The 11,676-nt window shown below is 39.3% G+C and overlaps 1 protein-coding gene across 1 annotated transcript; it reads right to left on the bottom strand.

Annotated features, from left to right (window-relative positions):
* Nucleotides 1-5,481: 5,481 nt before the first annotated feature.
* On the bottom strand, nt 5,482-9,044 carry LOC140879268 (uncharacterized). Its single transcript, XM_073282947.1, has 7 exons — nt 8,988-9,044; nt 8,384-8,576; nt 6,982-7,451; nt 6,582-6,899; nt 6,040-6,156; nt 5,736-5,807; nt 5,482-5,640 (listed from the first exon to the last, which is right to left on the bottom strand). The coding sequence occupies exons 1-7, from the start codon at nt 9,042-9,044 to the stop codon at nt 5,482-5,484; spliced, it is 1,386 nt and encodes a 461-aa protein (XP_073139048.1).
* Nucleotides 9,045-11,676: the final 2,632 nt, after the last annotated feature.

The following is an 11,676-nucleotide window of genomic DNA, read 5'->3' as shown; positions in this document are numbered from 1 at the left end:
TCTGACGTATTCCCTGATGAGATTCCTGGTTTTCCTCCGGTTCGAGAGGTTGAATTTGGTATTGATCTAGTACCAGGAACTACGCCTATATCCCGAGCACCTTATCGTCTGGCACCGTCAGAGATGAGGGAATTGAAACAGCAGTTGCAAGATCTACTTGATAAGGGATATATTCGTCCGAGTGTTTCTCCGTGGGGAGCACCTGTTTTGTTTGTCAAGAAGAAAGATGGATCGATGCGATTATGTATTGATTACAGGCAGTTGAATCGTGTCACCATCAAGAATAAGTATCCTTTGCCGCGGATTGATGATCTGTTCGATCAACTACAGGGTACTTCTGTTTATTCGAAGATAGATCTGAGATCTGGATACCATCAGATGCGGGTACGAGACTCAGATATATCTACGACTGCTTTCAGGACCAGATACGGGCATTATGAGTTTCTGGTGATGCCATTCGGTTTGACGAATGCACCGGCAGTCTTTATGAATCTAATGAATCAGGTATTTCGAGATTATCTGGATAGATTTGTCATCGTCTTTATAGATGATATTCTTGTCTATTCTCATGACAAGGATGAGCATGCACAGCATTTGAGAATTGTTCTACAGACGTTACGAGATAAGCAGCTATATGCGAAATTGAGCAAGTGTGAATTCTGGCTTGATCGGGTAGTATTTCTCGGTCATGTGATTTCTAATGAAGGGATATCTGTTGATCCTAGTAAGATAGAGGCAGTGCTGAACTGGTCTCGACCGACGACGGTTGCTGAGATTCGTAGTTTCTTGGGTCTAGCGGGATATTACCGTCGGTTCATCGAGAATTTTTCATAGTTGGCCAGGCCTTTGACTCAGCTTACACGGAAAGATGTTGCCTTCATTTGGTCCTCGGATTGTGAGGAGTCGTTTCACGAGCTGCGTAGACGTCTTACTATTGCACCTGTGCTAGCTCTACCTTCTGGATCAGGAGGTTATGTTGTCTATACTGATGCCTCTGGTCAGGGGTTAGGATGTGTTTTGACACATCATGGACATGTTATTGCCTATGCTTCTCGACAGTTGAAGTTACATGAGAGTAATTATCCAGTGCATGATCTCGAGTTAGCCGCCATTGTATTTGCGCTCAAGATTTGGAGACATTATCTTTATGGCGAGAAATTTGAGATATTTACGGATCACAAGAGTTTGAAGTATTTATTCACTCAGGCAGAGTTGAATATGCGACAGAGACGCTGGATGGATCTCCTGAAGGATTATGATTGTGAAATCAAATATCATCCAGGTTCTGCTAATCTTACTGCTGATGCCTTGAGTCGGCAGGTGAGACTGTCTGCACTTCGGACTAATGAAATATCTCATATGATTCAAGAATGCTGTTCATTGAGTTTTACGCTCAAGCACAAGAAAGGGAGGAATGGGATTCGTTTGTATACTATTCTATCTGAGCCAGCATTGTATTCTCGGATCAGAGATGCTCAGATATCTGATGTTAAGACTCAGCGATTGGCCCGTCTAGCCAATGGAGTTAATACATCTGGATTCCATTTTCAGGCAGATGGTTTATTGTGCATATCCAATAGAGTGGTTGTACCTAATGTTGCGGAGCTCAGGAATGATATTTTATCTCAAGCTCACAGGAGTCGATTATCAGTTCATCCTGGAAGTATGAAAATGTATAAGGACTTGCGAACTAGATTCTGGTGGAAGGGGATGAAGCGAAGTGTGTATCAATTTGTTTCGAGGTGTTTGGTTTGTCAACAGGTCAAGGCTGAACATCGACGACCAGGTGGATTACTGCAGAATCTTGAGATTCCCGAATGGAAGTGGGAGCACGTGACTATGGATTTTGTTACCCACTTGCCTATGACGTCACGTCAGTGTGATGCTATCTGGGTCGTTGTTGACCGTTTGACGAAATCAGCACACTTTATTCCTTATAACCGGGAGTATTCTTATGATCGCATGGCACGCTTATATATCCAGGAGATTGTGCGATTACATGGGATTCCAGTAAGTATCGTCAGTGATAGAGATCCGCGATTTACTTCACGTTTTTGGGGTAGTTTTCAGCAGACGTTGGGTACCACTCTGAGTTTGAGCACGGCGTATCATCCGGAGACTGACGGGCAGTCAGAGCACACTATTCGTACGCTGGAGGATATGCTACGTTCTTCTGTCATGGATTTTGGCTTATCTTGGCAGGATCAGTTACCTTTGATTGAATTTGCCTACAATAACAGTTATCATCGTAGTATTGATATGGCACCTTTCGAGGCATTGTATGGTCGACGGTGTCGTACTCCGTTATTCTGGGATGAAGTCGGGGAACGGCAAGTCGAGGGTCCTGAATTGGTGCAGCAGATTGTAGACAAGGTAGATTTGATCAAGCATAGGATCAAAGTTGCTCAAGATAGACAAGCCAGTTATGCGAATATTCGCCGCAGGCCACTTCAGTTTGAGCCTGGTGAATATGTTTTTCTGCGAGTATCACCTTTCAGGAAAGTGATGAGATTTGGTATGAAAGGCAAGTTGTCTCCTCGTTACATTGGGCCTTTTCAGATATTGGAGAAGATCGGAGATGTTGCTTATCGTTTGGCTTTACCGCCATCTCTTTCCAGTATACACAATGTTTTTCATGTGTCGTTGCTTCGACAGTACATAGCTGATGAATCTCATGTGATTCAATCTACTGATATTCAGCTAGAGCCAGATCTGTCTTTTGTTGAACGACCAATCTGTATCCTAGACAGGAAGGAGAAAGTTCTTCGGAACAAGACTATACCACTTGTGATGGTACAGTGGCAGCGCCGAGGCGTTGAAGAAGCAACTTGGGAAACTGAGAGTCGTATGCGAGCAGAATATCCTGAGTTGTTTGCCTTGTATTTTTGATTACCATATAAGATGTAATTACCGTTGTTGTAATAAGACATGGTTTGATGTTTCATATTATTATCTTGATTTATCTTTAGATGTTATTTCGCGGACGAAATATCTAAAGGTGGGGAGAATATAGTAACCCGGAACCCATTTTAAGATAATAATATGTTAAACATAATTAAAGGTTGGTAATTGATCCATTTCGGAGTGTTATTGGACTTCGGAAGAGGAATTTGGGCTTTTGACTTTGGGCCAGATCGGAAGCTCCGATCCCAGTTCGAAAGCTCCGATCCTGACCACTTCGGAAGCAGATCGGATGCACGGTGATCGGACGTTCCGATCAGGAACGGAGGTTCCGATCTCAGCCAGCCAGCAATGCTCGATGACTCAGCCGTGAGTTTTGACAAGTGTTGATCGGGGGTTCGATCGGAAGTTCCGATCCCGGAATGGTAGTTCCGATCCCGACGTGTCGGACATGCACAGAATGAGCTGGAATCGGAAGCTCCGATCCCGAGATCGGTGGTTCCGATCGTTGCCGAGATTTTGGCTATAAATAGGGCTCATTTGCTTCAGTTTTGAAATACGAATTCCCGCGTTTCCTTCTTCAGTTATATAGTGTGAGATATACACTTGAGGGCCCTATCGGTTAATAGTGAGGTTCTGAAATAACCACGGTGAGGTTATAGTCATTCAGGACTAGCGACTCCAAAGGGCTAACTACGGACGAAGGTATGGTCCGGGAATCTATTTAAGTTTTGGGAGTACTTATTAGCTTAGTTAAGGCTTATAGAATTTATGTGGTGATACGGTGAACTTTTGAATATAGGCTTGGAACCTAGGATCTATTATACTTGAACTAGCCTAGAGGTACGTACACATTGACTGAGATTGCCAGCGAGTATACATGTTTATATGTTGCATTTATTTGGCATTATTATATGGCATGATGTATGATTTATTGTTTTCTATATTCATATGTCATGTGCATATACACGTTGAGCCTATACCTTGTTATACCTGATTATAGAGCCGCTCAGCTCTATACTCGATAGTCTGTCACTGAGAGTACCGCGACGGCGGGGGCATTTATGTCTGTCTACTCTGGTGTACTAGACGAGTGTGGTTGCACCCAGAGGTTGATCCGTGCGGTGGCAGCACTCATGTGGCGCCGGTTCTGAGCATGACTTTTCAGATGACCCTGTACCAGTCATCATGTTGCATGCATTATATACATATGTTTACTCATGTCTATGTACTGGGCGTAGCGCTCACGTCCTAGTTGTTATCTTGGACACCCTATTTCATGGGGCAGGTCGCAGGATGGACGGAGCTGGTAGTTCAAGGCAGGACTAGGTAGCAGGAGCCTTGAAGATTTTATTATACAGCAGGATTCGATATAGCTGTATAATGTTTACTGTTTAATATTTCGATTTGGTTGTATCACTACAGATTTAAGCCTGGATTATATTACTAAGCTGATATGTAAATTATGGATTATGTTTCCGCACGTTTTTACTCTGTTAAGTATTTTGCTGTATTAAGTTTAATGCATGCTATTAGTTGCCAGTTAGTAGGTGATTCCATGCCGGGTCACTACATTAAGGCTTTAATGTAACCGATTCCTCCTGTAAAAGCTCCAAGTTAAAGTGAAATAAAAATTATTTTGTGCATTATTTGCTGAGTATACGTATAAGTATCGTAGAAGATATCATCATCACGCCGATTCACATAACAAATGTCTCTAGCATTAAAAATGACGTGACTAAAAGTGGCGGATATAGATGATTATGAGTTATAATTGGGAAAGTTGAGAAAAGATGATAATAATAAGAAGAAGTACGATGCAAATAGTAACTATTTTAATCTTTCAATAAATGCATCGTACACAATTATCAATAAAGTATGCTTATCCAAGGTTTATGCCAAGATCTCGTAAAGATTTTCTCGAAGGTTCAAGGTAGGTAACTGTTGGCCTACTTGACCTTTGGCCTTCTGATTTCCTTGCCTATAAATACGATGCCTTTGATCAAAAAATAAAAACATAACTTCGTTCAAAATATAGAGCAAATAGCGATGGATGAGTCTGATTTTGAAAGAAGAAAAGCCTTGTATAGAAGTAGAGTCATAACAAGGGACATGTGTATCTGGCTTCTTCTAGAGGGGATACGTCGCAACCTGCTGACTGGTTTAGCTTTGATGGATCTATGAGTTGCTTAGGGATTGCTGCGATGCAAACTTACCTTGCATACTCAGAGCACTCGAGATGTGCTAAGGCCTTCTGCTGTGAGACTCTTGATGATTTTGGCACAGAGAGACGAGATGCAAAACATTTGTTTTGAGGATGATGTCTGAAGTGGTCAAGGTTCACTCACTCTCTCGATGATTGAGTGGAGTCGAGAGATGCGAGCCAGGATCTCTGCAGCTTATTACGAGTATAGACGCAGTAGGGTGAATGTAAAATGCTATATACGCCAAATGTAATGAAATTATTCTAATGAAATGAATTATTCCCCTAAACTCATGACGAAAATAAGAAAACTTAGCATCCGGTAGTGGCTTGGTGAAGAAGTCTGCTGCTTGCTGGTCAGTAGACATGTAGATTATCTAAATCTCCTTCTTGAGCACATGTTCTCGTATAAAATTATGTCGCACACCAATGTGCTTTGTCCTTGAATGCATAACTGGATTCTGAGTGATTGAAATTGCACTAGTGTTGTCGCAAAATATAGGGGCTTCACTTGACTGTATTCCATAGTCTCGAAGCTGTTGTTGTATCCAAAGTATTTGAGCACAACAACTGCCAGCTGCTAGGTATTCTGCTTCAGTGGTAGAGGTGGCAATTTATGTTTGCTTCTTACTAAACCATTAAATAAGTCTGTCTCCCAGAAATTGACAAGATCCACTAGTACTTTTTCTGTTAATTTTGCAACCTGCATAATCTGCATCTAAATAGCCAACAAGATTAAATTCTGAGTCTTTGGAGTACCAAAGACCCACATTTGTAGTACCCTTAAGGTATTTAATAATCCTTTTGGCAGAAATATAATGAGATTGTTTAGGTGCTGCTTGAAATCTTGCACAAAGGCATACGACGAACATAATATCAGGCCTACTAGCAGTGAGATAAAGTAATGAACCTATGAGCCATCGATACATTGTTACCTCAACTAGTGCTCCTACCTCGTCCTTATCAAGCTTGATGGAAGCACTCATAGGAGTGGAGATGGAAGAGCAGTTCTCCATACCAAACTTTTTGATAAGTTCTTTGGTATACTTAGCCTGATTTATGAAGATGCCATTGTCCAGCTGCTTTACTTGTAATCCGAGAAAGAAATTTAATTCTCCCATCATGCTCATCTCAAATTGTTCCTGCATCAACTTAGAAAATTTCTCGCATAAACGAGGATTAATTGATCAAATATGATATCATCTACATAGACTTGAACAAGTAAGATATGATCTCCTTTGACAAATTTAAAGAGATTTTTATCTACTGTTCCTATGACAAAGTTGTGATCTAATAGAAACTGTGATAATGTGTCATACCAAGCTCGTGGTGCTTATTTTAGGCCATAAAGAGCTTTATCAAGTTTAAAGACATGATTAGGAGTTGAGGGACTGATAAAACCTAGTGGTTGCTCAACATACACTTCTTCTTGAAGTAGCCCATTGAGGAAAGATGACTTAACATCCATTTGATAGACCTTAAAGTTTTTGTAAGCATCATAGGCGAGAAATATCCTGATGGCTTCAAGCCTTGCTACTGGAGCGAATGATTCGTCAAAGTCAATACCCTCCTTTTGTCTAAAGCCTTGAGCAACCAATCTGGCTTTATTTCTAATCACCGTTCCATCCTCATTTAATTTTTTACGAAACACCCATCTGGTGCCTATGATATTTTGGCTTTTCGGTCGAGGAACTAGATTCCAAACTTTGTTTCTCGTGAATTGATTTAGCTCCTCTTGAATTGCTTCAATCCAGCTAGCATCTTGTAATGCTTCATCTATGTGTTTGGGCTCTAGCTGCGAAATGAATGATGGATGCATAAGGTTCATTAATAATTTGATTACGTGTACGGAGAGGAGCAATAGGGTTACTGATGACCAGCTCGGGTGGATGATTTTTACTCCACCGAAGATTTGGTCCAATGGAATTTGTTCCTGTTGGAGTGTCGTGCTCATTCCTGACTAGGTTATCAGGTTCAATAACTTCTTCTTCAATTCTCTGTTCGTCATGATCTTGATCTATTCTTCGTTCATTGGGTTGAACGATCTCTTCTACTGGTTCATCTCTTGTGACATGAGGTTCATCACTGTCACTTTCATCATCTAGAACAGTTGACTCCAGCCTATTTGTTAGATCTTTGATAGAGGTTAGGCTCTTATCTTCACATATAGTAGTTTCATAAAAAATAACATTAATGGATTCCTCTACTATCAGTGACTTTTTGTTGAATACTCGATAAGCTCTACTGACAGAGAAATATCCAACGAATATGTCTTCTTCTGCTTTATCATCAAAGGCCGTTAAGCATTGTTTTCCATTATCATGAATGAAACCAGTGCAAACAAATACTTTAAAATAAGAAACATCAGGTTTTGGGTCATTCTAGATCTCATATGGTGTTTTGTTGTGCTTCTTGTTAATCATATATCTGTTTTGAGTGTAACATGCTATGTTAATTGCCTCTGCCCAGAGTCTTTGAGATACGTTAGAATAAGCAATCATAGTTCTAGTTGCTTCTTTAAGATTTCTATTTCTTCTCTCAGCAACACCATTTTGTTGTGGGGTTCAAGCAGCAGATAACTCATGCTTGATTCTCTGGTCATCTAGATAGGATTCAAGGGTTTTGTTTAAAAATTCAGTGCCTCTATCACTCCTGATTCGATCTATCCCAGTACGTTTCTCATTTTGCAAATGTTTAAAAATATTTATCAGGTGAGTAGCTGTTTGATCTTTGGACAATAAGAAAATTACCCAAGTAAAATGAGAGTAATCGTCCACAATCACTAAGGTATATCTCATTCTCCCTAAGCTCCTGGCCGGTATAGGACCAAATAGATCCATGTGTAACATGTCTAAGCATTTAGAAGAAGATATACACCCTTTGGTTTTGAAAGTAGCTATCACTTGTTTGCCCTGCTGACAAGCCGAACAAACTCTATTCTTTTTGAAATCACCTTTGGGCAGGCCAAAAACCAAATCATGTTTACTCAGATGTTTAATGGACTTAAAATTTAAATGATTGAGTCGTTTATGTCATAACCACTGCTTATCATTTTAGCAACAAAAGAGGTAGGAACTAACGGTTGTTCACTTTGCCAATTTATCCTATAAGTGTTTTGTTCTCTTAGTCCAGTTAACATAATATCACCATTACTAGATTTGATCATGCATGTTTGTTTGTGAAATTCAACAGTGTAACCATTATCACATATTTGACTGATGCTGATCAGATTATAACATAGGTTATCAACAAGCAATACGTCATTAATAATAATGTTACCGTGAGTAATCTTACCCTTACCCACAGTCCTACCCTTTGAATTATCACCAAAAATAATCTTAGGCCATTTGTATTGTATGATTTTGGATAATAGATCTTTGTTTCCAGTCATGTGTCTGGAGCATCCGTTGTCTAGATACCATGTTGTCTTTTCCATTGGACTATTCTTCTCGACTGATTTTACTGATAGCACCTGCAAGAAGAATATATAACCATGGTACCCTTATCTATTTTGGTCCAAACTGGATTAGACCTTTCGAGACCCACACTTGAATTACTCTAACATTTTTACCAGTATGTGCATCTATAAAGTAAGTTGGTTTAAGTGTACAACGTGTACTTGTGTGTGATCTGGATCTTACAGTGTACTGTTTGAACTTTTGATCTTTGTTATCCAGTCTGTATCGTTTTTGAATATGCATGCAATTGAATTGCCGGTTCCGTGTCACCTGATGATTCCTTTACTTGGGTTGACTTGGTTCAAACCTCGACTTCTTGAACTTAGATTGATTTCCCATTCTTTGTTCATGAAATCTAGTTTTATTCCATGTCTCTCCTTTCCTTGAAATCTTAGGCTCCACATATCCCAGTCCTTTATGCTTACCTTTGCTCTCATAGCGACTTGACTATTCATCATAGATATTTGGTTCAGCATGTTCATATATCGTACTAGATCGAACAAATCTTATTACATTAGGATCGTTCCCACTAGATTACGATTGATTATTTTCCTTCAGAAGAGTACATTCATTTGAGCCATATCCAAGATCGATTCTATCACCTGCTTGTTTCTGGTTCTCATGTATCTTATCTAATGAGGTAGAAGCATTATTACAAGAGTTGATTGTTTTAAGAAACATTTGATTTTCATACAAAGTGGCTTGGAATACTTGTTTCATATCATCATTCTCAGCTGCTAACAGGTTTAGCTTAGTCATTAGACTATCAAGTTCTTTTTGCTGTAAACAGCTGGATTCTCTTGACTTGTCAATGAGACATGCTTTTTCTGTCTTTGCTTCCTCGAATGATGTAGAAAGCTTTTTATACTTGGTGACCATCTCATTGAGTGCTTGAATGAGTTCCTCTTGTGTAAAATCAGACGAGTTAAAGTAAAATACCTCAATGCCGTCTTCTTCATGTTGAGAGTTAGCCATAAGACACTGAACTTGCTCTTTCTCGCTTTCTTCGGATGATCTATCTGTATCGGATGAGTCAGACTCTGTTTCTGCCCATTTGCTTTTACCTTCGTCTGCTACTAGCACTCTTTGTTCCTTCTTCTTTCGAACGTTCTTCTTCCTTCTTTGTCTTTCTTTTTTCTCATGCTGCTTTCTTTCTTCGTTTTTGGGCTTAGTGCAATCTGCATTGAAGTGCCTTGCTTTCCACAGTTAAAGCACGCAGGACCATCCTCTGTATGGTCTTCTTTATAATAAGGTTTAAACTTTGTTTTATTATTACGCATAAATTTTCCAAACCTTTTGATAAAAAGGAACATTGCTTCGCCACTCATCTGCTCAGCTGTCTTCTTTGCTGATTCTTCCTCGGTTGGTTGAGGTGAGACGGATGACGTCAATGCCTTGGTGGGGTTTTGAGACTGATGGTTCTTCCTCTGTTCTGATTCCGAGTTCAAACTCGTAGGCTTTAAGATCTGCAAATAAGTCATGAAGCTCTAGTTTGTTTAGATCCTTTGATTCTCTCATGGTTATGGTCTTGACATCTCATTCTCTAGGTAGTGCTCTCATAACCTTCAAAAAAATTTAACGGTTAGTGTATATTTTTCCGAGATCAATCAATTGACAAATAATATTGCTAAATCTTTCATCAAACTCAGTCATGGTTTCTCCTGATTTCATTTTGGCATTGTCAAACATTTGAATAGCTACAGTGAGTTTGTTTTCCTTGGTTTGATCGTTTCCTTTGCATAGTTGAGTAAGTTTTTCCCAAATATCTTTGGTAGTTGAGCATGTCTTGATCTTGCTGAACATGTTTTTATCCAGCATTTTGTACAGTATGTCCTTGGCCACGTTATCAAGATTTGCTTTCTTTTTGTCTTCATTAGTCTATTCTGCTCTGAGCTTTTCAACCATCTGCAGTTCGTCACCTGAAATGGATACAGCAGTGTTGACCTTGAGAATCTTCATGGGTCCATCAGTGATGACGTACCACATGTCATCATCTCGAGCAGAAATATGTGCCTGCATACGAATTTTCCAGTCATCATAATCTTCTTTAGAAAACATAGGAATTTTGTTTAGAGAAGTCATGATGGATATCAGTAGCTAATAGAAAAACTCTCTCTGATACCACTTGTTGGGGATCGAATACGTGTGTATAGAGGGTGAATACAAACTTATGATAATATTTAATTCTAATGCAATGTGATTGAGCAAATGTTAGTTTACTCAACCAATTTTCTGTTAGCTTTCTAGAAGTATAAGAGATACTTATGATAGTGCGGAAACAACTCTTAATATGCTAGATGATAGTAATGGAACATTGTAATGCAGTAACGTAAATAAACACAGATATGTTTCTGGATTTTCGGAACTCAATCTCCTACGTCATCCCTTCTTCCACCTCGAAAGGATTCACTAGAAGAATTTGGTTATTACAATGTCTGCAATACACCCGATCCAAGTTAGGACTTATCCAATGCCCAAGATAGAACTCCTAGATTCACAATGATAAGATTTAAAGTTATTATAAAACTTTTCTTCAGTTGACGATGATAAACGTCTAATTTTCTTGAAAACTTAGACTCTTAAATCCTTGTAGCAGATAGTGTTCTCTAAACAACAGCTGGATTTGAGTGACCCTTGAAAAGATCTCCTTGTAGATCGGATATGCTATGTAGCTAAGGGTTGAATGAGCGGTCGAGTATTCAAAGTAGATTCAAGAGCTCAAGTATGCAAATTCTTTGTAATAGAGGCCTCTTTATTTGTAGAAAGACTGATATTTATATCAATTTTCTCCAACGTCTTTCTCTTCTGTCAACGGTAAGAAAGCATCTGATGTCAGATATTAATAATATATTCTGAATATCTTGTACTAGAAGCGCCTTTAATTGTCTATTCAATGTGTCACTCATATTAAATGATATTTATGGTTTTCTCACTTTATCAGACGGCTCCTTAAATGTTTCATACTTTGAATTTAAGTTGTCTTGTCAACTTTCCGAGAACTGGGAATCTGTGACTTCTAAATGTAGCGTGTAGCTAACCACCTTCAAAGTTCAGTAGATATCTTAGCCGGTAGATATGTCTTGCTCGGTTGACAAGTAACGGTTGACATTCTTT

The sequence above is a fragment of the Henckelia pumila genome, chromosome 2 (assembly GCF_033568475.1).
Source record: "Henckelia pumila isolate YLH828 chromosome 2, ASM3356847v2, whole genome shotgun sequence".
NCBI classification, from domain to species: Eukaryota; Viridiplantae; Streptophyta; class Magnoliopsida; order Lamiales; family Gesneriaceae; genus Henckelia; species Henckelia pumila.
The sequence above is the reverse complement of the archived record's forward strand: the minus strand, read 5'-3'. Positions and strand labels throughout refer to the sequence as shown.